Source organism: Petaurus breviceps, unplaced genomic scaffold (assembly GCF_028583685.1).
Source record: "Petaurus breviceps papuanus isolate PSGF00001 unplaced genomic scaffold, PetGlider_PUasm1.0 38, whole genome shotgun sequence".
In the NCBI taxonomy this organism is placed as follows: domain Eukaryota; kingdom Metazoa; phylum Chordata; class Mammalia; order Diprotodontia; family Petauridae; genus Petaurus; species Petaurus breviceps.
In genome coordinates, this window is record NW_027186304.1 from 68,098,831 (window position 1) to 68,117,775 (window position 18,945).

Consider the following 18,945-nt stretch of genomic DNA (forward strand, 5'->3'; position numbering starts at 1 on the left):
TCAATTAAATGAGTACAGGGTAGGAGAGACCTGGCTTAATATGTAAAAAAGGGGGTCTGTGTGAAAATAAACTTGGCAATATGAGCTAACATTGCTTTTAAAAAAATAATGCAATCTTGGGTTGCATAGGAAAAACAAACAAACAAAAAAAACAATCATATCTAGATCAAGGGAGATATAATTAATTGTGCTATCATACTTGGTGCTGGTCAGATTTAGTCAAACTAATGTTATTTGGAACCTCTAGAATACTACATTCAGAATGATATGATATTTTTTGGCATGACTCATAACACATGGCAAACTGGACTGAATCCAATAAAGGTGACCAGCACGATAAGAGATTTGGAAACCATGTTCTAAGGAACAGCTAAAGGATCTAGTAATATTTGGGGCATGGCAACTGTCTTCAAATATCTGAAGGGCTATCATGTGGAAATGAGATTAGAATTATTCTTTAAAACTCTTGGCTTCAGAGGGCAGAACTAGGATCAATGAATAAATTACAGAGACATTTTTTGGCTTAATGTAAGAAAGAAAGTTCTAACAACTATAGCTGTCCAATAGCAGAATGGACTATGTTCAAAAGTAGTGACATTTCCTGTCAAAGGACATATTCAAATAAAGGGTGAATGACAAATGTCAGTCATTATTGCAAGGATTAATTATACTGCTAATTAAAATATCAGACTAGAGGGTACTAAGTTCCTACCTCTAGGATTATAAGATTCTATGATAATAAATTCATTCCTACACTTAGGATTTTTGATACTTCCATGAACATTTGAAATAAATAAGTGATGCTTTCACTTTGATTTTAATATAGATAGAAAATCACTTTAGCATTTTGCAGAATATAGTACAGAAATGTAGGTCATTTGATGAACACTTAAAGTGGTTGTCAATACTTCTGGTTTCATAATACTGTTTTAAGATCACTTTAAAAGTTTTGCTCATTAATTCAGTTCACCACCACCTCCCTCCATATCCCCCAAATGGGTAAAGGTTCTTACCACAGAAATGGAGTTTGAAAGCAGTGTTCCATCTTGGCCCAGCATGTTGGATACAGTAATTTCAGGTAGGTTCATATTTTGCGGATGGAATGGAAGCAACCCATTATGGTTCATTGGGTGACAAAGAGGGTGGTAACCAGACTCTACCTCATTCAGGTGCAACAGCGAGTGGTCAGGTAGTGAAGGGGGTGTAATTGGAGGAATGTTAAAGTCTTCACTTTCAAGACTTGGGCCAGGGTAAGACTGTGAAACGAAAATAAGAATATTGTTGAAAATCATCACACACACATAAGCATGCCCTCATATAACCTGCTTATATGGTACTTCAGGCAGTAGCATCAATTTAGCAAACGGAACATATCAAACACTCATACATTCTTCTGTTGCAGTTTGGCTATTATGCATGGAGGGAAAGTGCCTCAGAGGCATAAGCCTGTCTGGTGTGCACATAGCCTCCATTAGGCAGGACTTTTTTTTCCCCTCCAAAAAAGCTGAAATCAAGCAGATTTCAAGGGTCCCATTAAAATTTTCCAGAGTCTTAATCTAGCTGAATAACTTTTTCATGGGAATTGTGGGGAAGGAAGTCAATTTATAAAATTAATGTTTGATCAAATGTGCTTCATAGGGCTCCCTACAGCTCAGATCATGGACTGTAATAAAATGAATTCCAGAACTTTTAGGTTTTGCAAAAACTCATATACTCACCTTTCTACTGGAAAAAACCCCATAATAACAATAGAAAGCTATTTGTGCACATTGTGGTATAGCTTCATTGAAAGCATAATATGCAAAACCAAAAATAAACAAAACAGAAATGGTATCACAATTGAAATTAAGATAAACTGAGGCACAAGCTCCAAGCATAATCAATTTATTGACAAGGCACAAATTTGCCAATATATAGTCTCAGCCTCCTCAGCAAACTAAGACTCCAAATGAGTTAATGGATTATTTTTATAGACAAAAGTAGCATACAAAAAAGTAGAAGGCAACATCATAGATGGGGAAGACAAGATGACTGGTTACAAAGTTAGATGTAGCGTAGACATGGGGAACAATACAACTGACTGGAAATTAGGAATGCAGGGATAGCCACAACCTCTCCTTCCATTTTGCTAGGAAATTCTAATTGATCAGTCCCTCTACAAGAATAACTAATGGTACACAGAGGTAACAGATTTTCTTTAATTGTACTAGGAAAACTAGTGGTATAGGTTTCTTTTAAATAAAGTGATTTATAGGAAAACAACTTTTAAATTTAGAGAGGAAGAAACTGAACTTCTGAACCTATGAATTTCCAGACTTAATTCAAAGACAAAGAAATATGACTTCAGCAGTTATACAAAATGGTGGCAGATATACAGAATATACTCAATTAAAAATGGAATAAATTTTTATTTTTCTCAACAGGGAGGCCTATTTTTAGCTACAAATTCAACTGCAGATAGTTTTCTTGGTTTCAGACTATTAACATTCATTTCTATTAATTATTTTCCTTGGGAATCAAGTCAAAACTAAATACTGCAGTTACCTAAATTAATTTTATAGATTATATAAAATAGTAATAATGCAAATTAAGGAGTAGGAATCAGTGAAATAACAACTACTAATATTTATGTTTTTCCTTGGAAGGTGTCATCAGAGAAAACTATGGGAATGAAAGGGTATTTGGGAGATTCTAGCTCAAAAAGGCAAATGGCAATATTCAAAGAGAATTAAGAAAAATGATATAATGAGAGCATATGAAACAATACTGATGATTACACCTGTGGACAAACATGTTGACTTGGAGCAGGTGGTATTATGAGAGACAATCTCAGTCCCAATATTTTCATGCAACGTATTATCTAACTTGAGAGAAGCTTTGCAGTCATCAGGAACAACGTTTACCTTGTATAATGTAACATAAAACTGCATGCTGAGATAGGCAAGACTTTCAATGGTCATATAGGAGGGCAGCCAGAAAGTGAAAGCCAAAGACAGTAGTTAGAAGGTAGTCATTGGGAGCTGTGCCATTAAGCTTCATGCAATTGCATCCAAGAGCCTGGGGTTATTTTCTCCAGATGGTGTCTATTTGTCTAACAGAAAGAAAATCTTTGAATTGCACTTGCTAAATGTTTTACAAGTTCTGATATATTTATTTAGGTGCTGCTAGAAGACATGATTAAATGAAGAGCTACTAGTAACATCTGGAACCGAGGCAGGTCCTGAAGAGCAGGAAGTGTGCATGTGTGTGTGTGTGTGTGTGTGTGTGTGTGTGTGTGTGTGTCTAAGTAACAGGAGACTGGAGAGAGTTTGGAGGAGGGAATGAAGGAGAAGCTTAATTCAGCCTTGCAGATAGAATCTTAAAATGTAAAAACTAGGAAATGACCAGATGTAATGTTTTCACTATTTCTTAGTTACCTTGAAAGTTTAGAGTGCATGTCATTAATTTGAGGAAATACACTATTAGTGATATGTATAATTTTAAATTTAATTCTTACTTGTCATCAGCTAGATTACCTTCAGGTTCTGGGTTTCTAAACTTGTACTAATTTTCAGGGTTGCTTTGGGCTTTGGTGTGGTTTTAACATGAGTAGTGGCATGAAGGGTGGTCTAATAGAGGGAAAGTAGATGTTCTCTTTTTGCAAAGGGGGGATTTTACATAGAACATGCAATTGCTGTATACTGCAGCAGTATCTGAGTCTTCTCCCAGCACTGCCTTCTCCCTCAATCTTATATTTATGTGGAAGGGCTATGTTAATATTTGGGCTTCTTATCTTTGAATCATAGACTTTTAAAGTTGAAACGGCTGACCTCAGAGGTCATCTAGTCTTACTTGAAGCATGAATCCTCTCATATCAAAGTGGTAAGTTTTGGATTTCATGATGTTTATCTTTAAGTAGCTATGGGGAAAATAGGGGTTGCTGTTTGATCCTTCACTGAATGAGGCATAAACACTATAATAACAAGGGGGAAATAAAGTTCTGTTTTTAACAAGAGATACTTAAACCTATGAAAATACTCAATGATACTCTCTCTAGAGTATGGTGTCTTTCTGTAATAGAATTTCCCTGGTAGTTAGGTTTTAATTTGTGGTGTTTCAAAGGGAGGTTTAATTGGTATCACTTTACATTCAGTGATAACAATTGTACTGCAATTTAACTCAGCTACATGGTTATTTTCATGTAATTACACATTAACTTCATTTAACCCATGTAATTACATACCAGAACCGCAGATTCCACAACTTAACCAGAAATGGGTAGTTAGAGAGATCATTAAATATAACTGTACAAGGTTACTAAGAAGCTTCTATTTGTGACAAAGGAAATTTTTTGAAAATCATGATATAGGCATTTGGTACAAGCCTGTTATGGTGTAATTGGAGTCATGTAATTATATAGTGGCATTTATATCTAGATGTACCAATACTGATAAAGAACTAAATATGGTGTCAGATTACTGGAAATCTTTATATGTGTGTGGAAATGAATTAAGAAATCTATAAAAATGTCTTTTAAGACACATCTGTCTTATGATAAAGATTTTATGAAACTAACAGAGCTAAGTTCCATGTTTATCACATTTTGCTGGGTTGTTTTAGGGAACACAGATCAGAGATTTAGAGTTAAAAAAGATGTTACAGACAATCTAGTTTGATTCTTTATATTACTGATGAGGACACTGAGGTCATACTCAAGGTCACACAAATAAATAGATAGGCAAGGATTCAAACAAGTTCTCAGGCTCCAAACAGAATGTTCTTTCCACTAGACCAAATTTCTTAAAGTCATAATGATGACGACAATACTTTGAGGATTACAAGGATGGTTAAGGTGGTTTTCAATGTGGTTTACAAATTTCCATTTTACATAAGATTGACGAAGTGTCTTCCATTCCCAGAATATTTGAATTTGCCAATTGACACCATGATGCTATTCATTGATGTTTGAAGGTATAGGCACCCAACCAAATGCATCAAGTGAGAGATGATTAGTCTGTAGGAAGTATTAAGAACCAGAGGGTTATTTGACATCTGATATTTCACTTTGGTACTCCACCGTGGCTGCTACTGGCCTACAGTACAATGTGCAGCTATGTTCCATAACTCGGGGAGAAGTACATTCCCATTAGAACAGTAGTGAAATCAGAGAAGAAGATCTCTTTTGTCTTTCATTTCCTTTTTTCATGATTGCTGTTGGAGGATGGCAACAAAAACAACAATAACAAGAGATAGCTCACATTTATATGGGGTTTCATGGCTTTGAATGCACTTTCTTCACAACAACCTTGTGAGATAAGAAGAGTAAGAATGATGATCCTCATTTTGCCAAAAGATTAAAAGACTTGTCCAGCTAGAAATTTCAGAACTCCAACTTGAATCAAAGTCTTTTGAGAAGGTCTGCAGTTTATAACTTCAGAATTTTTTCTCTGCAGCTACAACTCTTGAACATGGTGTCTGAGAAAGCTTTGGAGGGAGGGAGTGCAGGGAGAGAAGTGTTTATGATGATATCCTACTGACGAGGATAGGCTGCTGAGGTTCAAGGAAGCCGATTTTGTGCAGATAATAGTAATAAAAAAAAACATTTATTAAGTGCCTACACTGTGCTAAGTGTGGGAACACAAAGGCAAAAGAAAGTGCCTGCCCTCAAGAAGCTTACAATCTAATAGGCAAGGTCACATGGGTGGAGTCTTTAGGGCTGAAAGCTCACAGGAGCAAGCAAAAACCAAAGGGCAGACCTCAAATGAGCAATGATCATAGAAGGGCAGGAGCACTGGCAATTGAGACTAAATTTAGAGAAACCTCAAGATGAGAACAGAACTGTGGCCAGCTCAATGGCAGTGATAGTCTTTCTGATTCCAGGTTTTTATCTTTTCATCTGAAGTTAAAAGGAGTTTGAAGGTCCATTACCATGTTAGTACAAGTTCTGTATGCTGTTGGAACAAGGGGGTCATCATACCTGGACTCAAGTGTCTGAGGCATAGAGAAAAATTTGCAAAATGTTTCCATTTTATGTAAAATAAAAAATCATCTTTTTTATCTTTAGTGATCACCTTTATCTCTTACTTAGTTCAGATTCTCCCCTTAGACATAGTTACAAATTTTACAAATTTGTCTAGGGAGAGAATTTTCCTTAGCAAAAATTCTTCTGTAAATTTTTTTTGCTAACTTCCTTTAATATTTAGTTTACATATCCATTTTGAGCTGATTGTCAAATACAGAGTAAGATGGGAGTCTGGACCCAATTTCTGCTATATCAGCATTCTAGTTTTCCCATTGATTCTTGTAAAATTGGGAATATGTCATCAAGTATAGCATAATTTGAGGTCTAGAAGAGCTGTTTTCCTTTCTTTCCTACCTTTTCCCATTTCTTCCCTTCAAATTCTAGATCTTTTGTTGCTTTCAAATGAATTTGATCATTATTTTATCTATGTTTTTGAATTAATCTTTTGGTAGCTTAATTGGTATTGCACTAAATATTCATTATATTGGTTCTATCTAGTCATGAGCAATGAATATCTCTCCAGTTCTTTAAACTGCTCATTATTACTTTTTTTGAGGAACATTTTGTAATTGTAGTAAAACAAGTCTTTCATATACCTTGGTAGACTGATAGATATTTGAAACAATTTGTAATTACTTTGTAGGGAACTTCCATTTTCATTATTTCCTCATGGATGTTGTTTCTATTTTCCTGACCTCAGAAGTCTTCAAACAATAGGTGGGGAAGATTAACTTAAATTCCTAGAAAAATTCTATAGCTTATTATTAAAGGAATGGTTTGTAAATACTTAGAAAGGGAAAAGCGATCATTATAAACTATCATAGGTTCATGAAGAATACATTATATTACATCAGTTCATTTCACTTTGCAAAAAGGTCACCAAAATGGTATATTATGAAAGTTCCACAAACATAATATACCTGTATAACCTGTCCTTGTGGGCAAGATGAAAGTATATAGGCTGAATGAAAGTAAAATTGTAAAGGGCAGCTAGGTGGCGCAGTGAGTAAATCACTGGCCCTGGAGTTGGAAGGACCGGAGTTCAGTTCCACACTCAGACACTTACCCACACCACCCCCTCCCACACACACAAAACTAGCTGTGTAACCTTGGGTAAATTACTTAATCCCAATTGCCCTCCAAAAAGCAAAAAAAAAAAAAAAGTAGAATTGTGAATTTGGAACATGTTGAACAATCAGACACAAAGGGTAGTGGAATGTCACTTCATCCTTGACCCTATACTGTTCTATACTCGTCAATGATTTGGCGAAAGGCACAGATGACATTTGTTTCACATTTCTGGATGAGAAGAAATCACTACTGTTACTACTACTACCAAGTACTATTACTACACACTGTTTCTCTATGTATTAAACTCTGCATTCACCATTACTGAGATTTTTTTTTTTTGGCTTGGATTTTGTTTTTGTTTTGGGGTTTTTTTTTTTGCTTTTTTGGAGAGAGAAGGTAGGACAGTTGAGGTTAATTGACTTGCCCAAGGTCACATGGCTAGTTTTTTGTGTTAAATTTTTGAGGCTGGATTTGAATTCAGGTCCTCCTGACTCCAGGGCCAGTGCTCTATTCACTGCACCACCTAGCCACCCCATCACCATTACTGAGTTTTGTAAACAAGTGTGTTTTTTCTTTAGCTGGATGTATGTTGTCTCTTTGTCGATTTGCTGAGCTTTATAAAGCAAGTTTGCATTTTAGGGCTATAATTGGCAATGTTAACTTTATGAATTTATCAAAATGTGAGTAATGATGGAAGATGCTGTCTTTATTGAAGACAAGGTGAATACAAGATCCAGAGACCCAAAGTTGGAAAGATTGTTAGCCTTCCAAGAAATTGTAATGTAGGCTAATGACAATTTAAATACAGCTTATAAAATATATCCCCCAAAATTGTCACATAATTAAATTAATGAGTATCTGAGGAGGGATTTGAGTCCAGGTCTTCCTTTCTCCAAGTCTACTGCATTATCTATTAGGAAATAAATGGAATATCAGAATGTAGATCAAAAGATTTTAGCAGACTAAAAAATTACTGAATCTAAAGAAATAAAATTTAATAGGAATAAAATGCAAAAATTACTTTTGGGTTAAAAATCAAATGCACAAATATAGGATGAGAGAAATGTAGCAAGACAAGAATTCATGTGGAAAAGATCTGAGGACATCAGTGATCCATGTGCTACCTAACTATAACTCAAGAATGTGAAATGGCAGCCCCCAAACTATGAGATTTTAGGTGACATTAGAAACAGTGACTATAATGTCGGAGATTAGAGGTCTTCTATACTAGAGGCTGTCCTGGCTAAATCACGTCTGTATTACAGTGTTTATTTCCAGGTGTCATATTTTAGGATGGCTCCTGATGCATTTGAACAAGTCCAGAAAACCAAATACATTCAGTAAGTAATTTGAATCTCTTGTCAAAGTCTCTCATGTTCTCACAGTAGAAAGATCTGAGTTGTCACAGAATAATGATAAGGATGCAGATCTGTAGTCATTAATGAGTCAGGATAAATTTTAACATGAGGAGGTTTCTGGTGATTTGCACCAGGGATCTGTGTTTAACCTTGTATTATTTAATATGCTCTCTGAAAAAGGCATATATATTCATATAGGTATGTATGTATGTATGTATGTATGTATGTATATATGTATGCATGTATATATAACCTTGTGAAATTTGCAGATGACACAAAGTTGGAAGAAATAGCACAACTGACATGTTGTGAAGTCAGGAAGTGATAAGTTAAGAGTCCTGGGCAGAACCTAATAAAATGGCATTCAATAGAGATAAATGCAAAATTTTGGACAAGTTCAAAAAATTTCATTAAGTACCACAGAGCAGGGCATGCATGTTTAGATAACAATTTTAGGGGGACAAAATTTTGGAGATTTGAGTGGACTGCAAGCTCTATATGAATCCTATATGAGGGGATGCAAACTGAAGAAAGCCATCATTAAGTATTTGGAGGGCTCTCATGTGAAAGAGAGACTAGACTTATATAACTTGATCCTGGAATACAGAACCATGATACTAGAGAAGATGGGTGGGTGTTTTATAAAGCAGATTTTGGTTAGATATATGGAAAAAATGTACCACTCAGAGCTGTTTAATAGAATGGGCTGCCCTGGCATGATAGGTATTCTTTTACTGGGTGCTTTCATGCAGTGGCTTAATGGTCATTTGTTAGGGATGTTTTTAGCAAAATTCTATCACGTACTAGATAATCTTTAAGGTCTCTTCCCCACTCCTGGATCCTATGGGCTAGTCCCCTTCTCTATTGTCACACTTTTAATGGAATGAGATGAAATTCTGTAAATTAACAATAAAAAGAGATTAGAAAGTTTTATATACAAGGAATAGGGACAGGGCTTTATGAGTGTTGATAAATACAGGAGCTATTTGGATTTCTCTGTGTTGTATCTTCTCCAGCATGTGCTCAATTCCCTGTTTTGGCTTGCATAACTCAGTTCAGTGGTGAATTCAATCACGAATGATCCTTTCTTGGTAGCTTGGTGCAAATAAGAATAGCAATTTATTAATTTGCAATAAAAACTATACTTAAGAGGGAGTGTTGTGTGGTGGATAGGTTAGGCTTAGAATTAGGAGAACCCAGGTTTGACTCCTACCTCAGAAAATTGTTAGCTGTTCAACACCGGGCAAGCCATTAAATTTTTCTGGGCCTTGTTTTTCTCATCTGTAAAATTGGGAGATGGGGGGCAGCTGATTTTACTGAGTTTTAAGACCTCTTCTAGCTATTATCTATGATTCATGGTCTTCTTGGTGCCCTAGGGAACTTGCTAAGATTAAAAAGTACATAGAATTTACTATGTATCATCCCCAAAGGGGAAAAACATGCTAAAAAAGTCAAATCAAATCATCAATTTCATTATGTAACAAATTACATTCCTGTTCCCTGACAAGACCTCCTTTCCTTTGGAAGACCATGATGAAGAAGCCCTATTAATGATCCAGGTTTTCTGGTGAGAAAGGAATTCAGAGACCATGGGGTTAGTGATCTTTTTCTTTTGAGTTAGATTAGTTCGTGATTGATCACCTTGCCCCAGTCTAGGGCAGGATATCTGTCTTGAAAACCATACTTGTGTAAAGTAAACATTCTCCTTCAGATGATATCTACTGACTATGGATACATTGCCTATGTCCTTGTTATAAGATTTCAATTTCACATACAAACCATCACTTCATCTCATTTATTCAATATCTCATTTTTGCTATCATTTCATTTCCACATTCTCAACCATGTTCAAATTTAATATTTTACATATCTCATCCCTGATTTTGGGGTTTCTTTTATTTCTCTGAACCATTCACATTTTTTTTTGCTTTAGGTATGCTGATATACGTGTAAGTGGAATGCTAATTTATGCAGACTTTCCTCTTGACTACAGATACTTCTCATTTTCATACGTGTCAAGGATAGAGTACTAATTTATGCTGACCAGAATCAAAGAAGAGAAAATTCTTCGTAACCTTTCCTTTCTTCTTTTTCTACATGATTCTTTGCATCTGTAAGCCTCTGCCCACCCAGAACAATCAGCATACAGAATATTATCTTTGATGACAGGAAGCCTTATTATCAAAAAGTCAGACCACAAAATGTTAGAGCTGAAAGGTACTTTAATCTAGTCCACTCTCTCATTTTACTGATATAAATGTATGGAGGGCTTGAGAAGTTAAGCTTCTAGGTCAAGGTCACAGAGGTAGTAATAAGTAGAACCAAGATTCAATTCCAAGACCTCTCATTCCAAATCAAACACTATTTCTATGATATAACATGGATTTTCTTATAGTGTAAATTTACTTCTGTGAGCATACACATAATCATAATTTAACTTACTATAATTTAGCTTTAAATTTAAACGTTTAAATTTAACTTACTATAGATTTAGCTATCATTTTAAAATGTTTTTCATTTTGAGAGGAAAAATGCACTACTGGTAAACATGTATGAGATGCCTAAAATTTTAATTTCTATCATATATCCTTAATACCAAGAGTAAGTGTCATTTAAAATTATTTCATCTTCTTTTTTACATGCTCTTTTTTCACAGTTCAAATAATTAATTGAAAATAAAAGTGAAGGAAAGAGGTCATTAGAATATGAAAATAAATAGATTCTGTATGCATTCTGAAATTACAGTAATATAGGAAAGTATCCCTCCTCCCATATTCCCCCAAGAACTTGAAAAAGATAAGTATTATCTTTCATTTTTTCCCCCAAGGGTGGAGGGGGACCTTCAGAAGTAAGTATTTTTCAGCTTCTTTTGTCTCTGCACGAACCAAGTTTGATAGCTTGAGACTATAATGTATTACTGTGGCAACCTTCGGTCTGTTACATAAATCATCTGAACATTCAGCAAGAACTGTCCAACAGTGCCATTCATGTGCTCAAGCCAATGATCCTGCAAACAATTTTTTTTGTCTTTCTTCACATGTTAGACAATGCCTATAAATCACATTCATTTATAAAAACACACAATGTACTAATTTATCAAGCAACAGTTATCAAAAAATATGATAGTAGAAGGTACAACTTTTGTTTCGTTGTGTTCATCAATTTTCTTTCTCAGGTTAGGCAAAGGGCAATGCCTCAAGAAACCATTAATTTTCTGACATGACATTCATTCACTCAGTAGATATTTACCCAGGGCCTACTGTGTGCACAATCATGTGTGGGAAAATTTAAATTGTTTTTTTTTTAATTTTCTGAATATTCTGGAAACAAAGTTCAGGTGATAGCAGGATTAGGTGGGTAAAGGTTATTTGGAAGCTAGAGACCAGGCAGATCTGTAAGAGAAGAGGCAAGCAACTAGAGAATGTACAAAGGGTAATTTTAGCTTGTACCTAAAATTACATTTTATTGACTCCAACGCACAAGAAGAGATTTCTTCATAGGTTTGTTTTCTCGGGACATAGCTTCCTTATGAAACTTATTCAAAAGTTTATTTAAAATATCCTCTTGTCCACAATAGTCAAGTTTAGGATTTCCAACAGTACTTTCTCTCCTCATTTCTATACACTGTCTTCCTTGGCTTCCTTCTATATGTTTCTCAAATTCTACCTTCTTCAAGGACTTTCCTAGTGACTTCACTATTTCCAGTGTCTTCTCCCTGAAATTGCCTCCCATTTACACGTATTTATCTTGTCTATACATGATGGCCTGCAGGTTGACTTCCCCACCAAAATGTGAGCTTCTCAAGATAGGGACCAAGTTTTTTCCCTTTCTTTTTTATTCCCTGTGCTTAGCATAGCACCTGGCACGTTGTAAGCAGATAATGAATTCTTGGGGACTGACAGAATTGATCTGGCATAGATTTTTGTTACATCTTAAGCTCAGCACAATGGACATCAATCATAACCCCAGACTAATAATGACTTAGAGCCTTCCTGCCCCTTTAGTGAGTATACTACTAGGTTTAATTACTCAGAGTCCTATGCTCAAGCTTCTTTTCCAGAGATGTTTCCTTATCCTCTGTGAATCTGGTCTCATTTACTAGGGTTTCCCTACTGGTGAGAGAGGCATCTTAGTATCAGCCTTGTCATATGGACAAAGTTCAGGTCTTGTGACAAGTTTATTCACAGTGAATGATGAGCTCTTTGCAGCAAGGTCTTTGGCCACGGCCATGACTGATGTCAGGGCCAAAACCCTCATCATGGGAATTCATTGTTTTGTCACAGAAAGTGATCAGTTTCAGGGGTCCTGGAATAGTATTTATGGATAGATAGGGATTTTCAAGCAATCAGAGAATTTGGAGCTAGAAGGCATCTTAGAGATCAACTAGTCTGACACCTTCATTTTATAGAAGAGGAAATTGAGGCCCACAGATACTAGGCAACTTGCCCTACCCCACTGATGTCATTCCTCCCTCACTTCTGTTAGAAGTTTCTTAAGTTCAGGGACTATTTCATTTTTTTTGTCTTTGTATCCATACCACCTGACATGGCAACTTGTTTACAGTGGGTGCTAAATCAATGGATTGAAACTAAAGTCAAAGAACTGGTAAAAGGCATACCCAGGAATCCAACTCAGGTATTTGGATTCCCAATTGCATATTCTTTCCACAACATATAGTGTTACTGTTCAGGGATCTGGAGTTACCATGTACTCAAAACAATTGGAGACTATTCCTGGTTAGGACTCTGAATTCTTTATCTTGTTGATGTGAATATTCTATACACCATTTTAGATTCCAACATATCCATGTCTTCTCATCTTAGGCGATACTTGTCCATGTCTCCTTCTGTAAACCCTACACAAATATTCTACCCAACACAATGAAAACCTTCCTCTGACTTTTATTATTCTTTAATGGCATGTAAATACCACGGCTGCACTTGGGTCATCCAGATGTTATAACCTCCCTTTTATGTTTATTGTGTTGTAGCACATACCCTGTAAATAGTGTTTTGACCCAAGTCAAATTAGTAAAATACAGGAGAATCTGGTTTCTACTTCCTATAACTAGAAAAAATTGTCTTCTTAGGTAACATGGATAGAATGAACAATGCATCTTACTTATTTCTAATGATTTGTGGGGTCTAGGCAGTGGTTGTTTGTCTTCTTGTTCAGAGTTTAAGATATTTTAAGGATCAAAATGTTGTCAAAACCAAGGGTTGCTTAATAAGTAGAGAGGTGAGTTGGACCAGAGATAACAAGGATCCAGACATAAGGAAGACCTTGAAGAATGGGAAAGGTCCCTGAAGGAGATACAATCAGCAAACAAAAGGAAAAAGTCCAGGTGAGTCAAGGAGGTTCCAGAAAATTGCAATAGGCAGAGATCATGGCAGGTAAGTGAGATACTGTGTCTGTGGATTTCAGCAGTGGTCTATCTATCTATCTATCTATCTATCTATCTATCTATCTATCTATCTATCTATCCAACCATCTATTTATTCTGCATCTCTCTCTCTTCCCCTATCTATCTGTAACTAGGTAACTACTGAGATGTCTTTCAACTCTCAATTTAGACTGAGATTCCATTTAGATTCCATTATATAACATTGTACCTACTTACTATCTCTATAACATTTGCTAACTTGTTTAACTTACCTGGACCTTCTCTTCCATGCATGTACATATAGAGATACACATACATTCAACTAAAATTAATTTGTGATTTCATTACTGGAGATGTTCAGATTCTAAATATATACACACACAAACGCACACATATATGTGTATATATATATATATATATATATATATATATATATATATATAAAACAAGCATATATATACATAGATAGGTATGCATGTGTGTATATGTGTGTACATACACTATATATATATATATATATATATACATAGCTATATGTGTATATCTATCTATGTTAAAAGAACTCAAGATTTGAGGGAATAAGTACCCCAGGTTGTGGGGTACATCCATTTCAATGAACTTAAGAGGAAGACATGGATAAGAATATAAAACGGACAAGCAATCTGCAAATCTTCATTAATGAGATCACAGATTAATTTGAGTTGAATGTGTGTTTGTCTGTGTGTGACTGTATGTTTGTGTGCATGTAAGAGGAAGTCCAAATAAGCTAAACAACTCGGCAAAGGTTATACAGGTAGTAAGTAGGTACAATGTTATACAACAGATTTGGAAAAACAGAATTTGAGAGTTGGAATGGACCTCAGAGCTATCTAGTTATATACATGTATGAAAGAAATCCTTACTATAACATACTTGACAGGTGTAATACATGTATAATATATATTCATATATTCACATATAATATATGCTCTCTTTATATATAAATCATACAATATAGGCAGGAAATTAATACTGAGAAAGAGAGTTAATTTCACAGAGTTAAAGGGCTAGTCTGTTTGGGTTTTCCTCTCACCCTGATTCAAAGAATTAGAATGAAAGAAAATTCTCTACACTGACAAGTAATTCTTGTTCTCTGACTAGGAAGCACCTAAAATGGACCCAGAGGTGAAAGAAAATTCTGCAATATTAAAGATATTGACTCTAGAGTAAAGAAGAGGTTCAGAGAAGAGACCAGATATAGAAGTAGATTCAGGAAAAGAGATGGGTTTTCTAGTCTAACGAAGAGAGGCAGGGTAGAAATAGGGTTAGCCTTGGAATCAGAAAGACCTGAGTTAAAGTCCTACCTCTGACTCATACTGGGCAAACATGGACAAGAAAATCAATTTGTCAGTGCCCTAGGAAATTATTTCAGACTATGTATTACAGATAAGTTGCTAATTTAGATGATTGGAAGAACTTCCTTCTACCAATGATGTCCCAAGTCTGGACCAAAAAAAAAAAAAAAAGAAAAAGTAACTATGGAAGTTCTCAATAAATATTCAGGAACCTTATGTCTTGAAATATGATCTAGGATCAATCAGGGAGAAGGGCATGCTTGGAGAGTGTACGTGTGCGTGTGTATTGTGTGTGTGTGTGTGTAAATATATATATGTATAAAATGTGATCCTAGAGAGTGTTAGAATCTTTTGTGAAGGGATGGAGGGAGAGAAGGAAGTAAAAGGACAGAAATAGGAAAGAAAGAGGCAAAGAAGGCCAAGATTAGAATGAAGAGAATCATAGGCACATCTAAGAAAAGGAAGAGGAAACTATAGGAAAGGAAGGTGTAGCAGAGGAGGGGGTACATGAAGAAGGAAGGGACAATAAGCTACAGAAAAGGACAGCCTTAGAAGTTAATGGGAAAAAAAATAATAACATCCTTTTCCATTTTCATAAAGTTTTTATTGTTTTCAAAGTACTTTCCCCCTCCTCACTAGATAATCACAGAAACACCATGAGGTAAATCAAAAGAAGAGAGAATATAGTGAACAATGTTCGTGTGTATGTGTGTGTGTGTGGGGGGGGATTTGAAGCAAATATTTTCAAATTTAGCCCACAATTTTGCTTGTTGAAAAACTGGATGGGGATCATAAAATAACCCAATTTGTTATGACAGCAAGTTCTAGAAGAAAAGATGAAAGGGTAGTCCATTCACCTTCTGACCACATATTTTTAATATAAAATTAAGCCAGGTCAAATCAGTCTGGCTGTATTTAATGGTATCTACCTTGGCATATAGTGAGAAGAAACTTAAAGAAAAGGGATCTGCATGTCCTGTGTAAATACATTTGCTATAAAAACTTATCCTTTTTTACTGATTACATGAAATAACATATGTAAAACACTTTGTAAACCTTATAAAATCCTAGATAAATGCTAGTTATGCTAATAATCAGTATTACCATCAACGTTGCCATGATCATTATTGTTGTTTATTTTCAATTGTGTCTATGTCAACCTAACAATTCATTCCTGGGCAGACCTCCAGAAATCAACCCTTTTGGATTTGCTACATAGAGTCAATTGCCACTATTTATAGACAAATATGACAATTCACTCACATTGAAGCAATTTGTCTAATACCACTTCAAAACAAATTCTCCCAAGAAACCATCAATACATTTTTAAGTCACTATGAATTCCTTGGTTTATAAGACTACATTCAAGCTATTAATCTCCTATTTGTGTGACCTTAAACCTTAGTCTCTTAACCTCTATGGACCTCAGTTTCTTAATCTATAAAATTAGAAAATGATCTCTACTGTGCCTTCAAGCTTCAAATTCTACCATCTTATTATATTAAAAATAATATTTCCATTATTCTAGCATATCTTAAGAATACTTATCTGATTTTGAGGACAAATCAGTGAAGCTTCTGTCCAAAGACAAGAATGAAGCCATCACAAGTATCTTCTTTGGGGAAAAGGAAGATAGTCTCAGGGCAGACAAAAAGATGGAAGTTGAGAGAATTACCTTAAGAAGACCCTTTAGGAGCCTCAGTTTTTACATAATTAAAAATAAAAACAATTCATCCCAGCACACCAAGAAGGGGTACTGATGACACATTATTTCTTAATATCTTTCAGCTCTTTGGAAATGGAGACTGCTTAGACATGTAGAATCATACATCATCCAATTATTTTGGATTTACTAAACTTTTTCAGTTCTCTGTTGTTATTTCTAGTTATATATGTTCCATGGAAGGCCAGAAAGATGAAGCTGAAAAATGTGAGATGGTGAAATTAAGGAGTAAGCTTAATTTTTCATCTCTTCATCTGCTCATTTATTAAATATAACTGAAAAACTTCTAAATTTAAGATTGTAAAGTAATAAAGGAATACTTTTCAAAATTAATCAAAAGTACTGGCTAGCTTGGAGGGTGAGATGCCAACATGACGTCCTTGGCCAGGTACTCATGTGTCTTAGCAGGCCTGGAAGAGTTACTGCTGAAGCAACAGTCTTACTTTCACAACCAATGCTCTACAATTAAGATTTTTTTGGAGAACTTATCAAGAAAACATATTCTCCCTAAAGCTTGAAAAACATACTACAAGACAGTCCCAATAAAATTCTTAAGCATATTCAGCAACAAATATTTATATTCTGAAATAAAAAATGAGCCTTACACTCACAAATCCCACAGCTTGGAAATGTATATGATACACAACATTTAACCTGTCAGCAGCCTCATTAGTGTCATTGACTAGGATCTGGCAATCAGTAGATGGTGTGTTCTACATGTGTTTACATTTTAAAATGCTCTTAAAATAGCTCTAGTATGGAGCTACATAAAGCAGTGGACAAATGGAATTCAGTTTAAACCTACAGATGTTCCCCAAATCTTCTCTGAATTCAATTACTCCTCGAGGAGACCACATAGAGCAAGCAGATTCAGTGTTAGGCTTGAAAATAAAAGAAAGGAAGGGTGGGGGAGGGCAGAGGGCAGAGAATCATTTTAATATTAACACCCATATGTAAGTGACATTAGAAAAACATGCTAAAAGATTGGTGGACCTTTTAAAGTCACTGGACTTAAGGCAAGCATTCCCTATTTGGATCATACCTGTTATGACTGTCTATACTGGCTATTAAGACATTTTTATAAACTGCAAGAAATATGTGAGCTATTACAAGATATAATTCTGAAAAACAGACTTCTATGTAAGAAGCCAATTTAGGAAGAAAACAACATAAACAATAGTAACTTGTGTGCTCAAGTGAAGCATCTTTTTAATTTTGAGTAATGAAGATGTCAAGCCAAATGCTAGAGTAGTTTAACTTAATTAGGTGGCCTATTTTTCCAAGCAGCCTTTCATTTCCCATTGAAAACTCAGCTTGTATGCAAGGCAACAAGAGTAATTTTGTCTGTAATGAATACCTCCGGGACTGCAGAGAGTAATCATTTGAATGTTACACTCAAGACTGGTTTGAGTAACTAGTTTGGGCTTGTTGAGATGCCAGACTCTGTTAGACTAACTAGATTAATCAAAGCATGGCAGTTTTATCATTTTATTGGGTCAAAGTTCACAAGGTCAAGTCGATGTTCCTTCTGGAGCCTCTGCCAGAAGGAAGGGTGTTTTAATTTGTAGTTCAAATTCATGTCATTATCATAGGTATTTTATGGACCAAAAGAAAAAAAGGTATTTTAAATAAAGTATCCTTAAAATGTGTTGCCTTGACTATTTCTTAGGCTTATATCTCATAACAGATCCAGCTCCCACACCGTGAGTGAATTTCCTAGTCAGAAAAATATATCATTAAAGAATGTTGCTTATACTGTTTTTCAAATTTAAATCTATGTATGCATATTATATATCTGCACATATATATATATGTGTATATACATACATATATAAATGTATATAATTGTAACACACATGTTCAAAGTTCCTCTGCAGAAAAGGAACTTGAAAATGTTTTTTTTCCTTGTATGTGTGTGTATGTATGTATGCATGTATGCATGTATGTGTATACCCAAGGTTAGGGTATTTCTGTTGTGCATACTGATTTCTAATCATTATTTAAAATGAATGCCTGATGCTGAATTATACTAGTTATAATTTTATAATATTTACACATGTATATATATATATGCA

The 18,945-nt window shown here is 35.1% G+C and overlaps 1 protein-coding gene across 2 annotated transcripts in view; it reads right to left on the minus strand.

The window, feature by feature from the left end:
* Nucleotides 1-18,945, minus strand: part of TOX (thymocyte selection associated high mobility group box) — a 387,018-nt gene that overhangs the window by 182,906 nt on the left and 185,167 nt on the right. For both annotated transcript variants that reach the window (XM_069099996.1, XM_069099995.1), the window contains exon 3: nucleotides 1,014-1,256. In XM_069099996.1, the coding sequence (XP_068956097.1) occupies nucleotides 1,014-1,256 (243 nt within the window). The remainder of the gene's footprint in view (nucleotides 1-1,013; nucleotides 1,257-18,945) is intronic.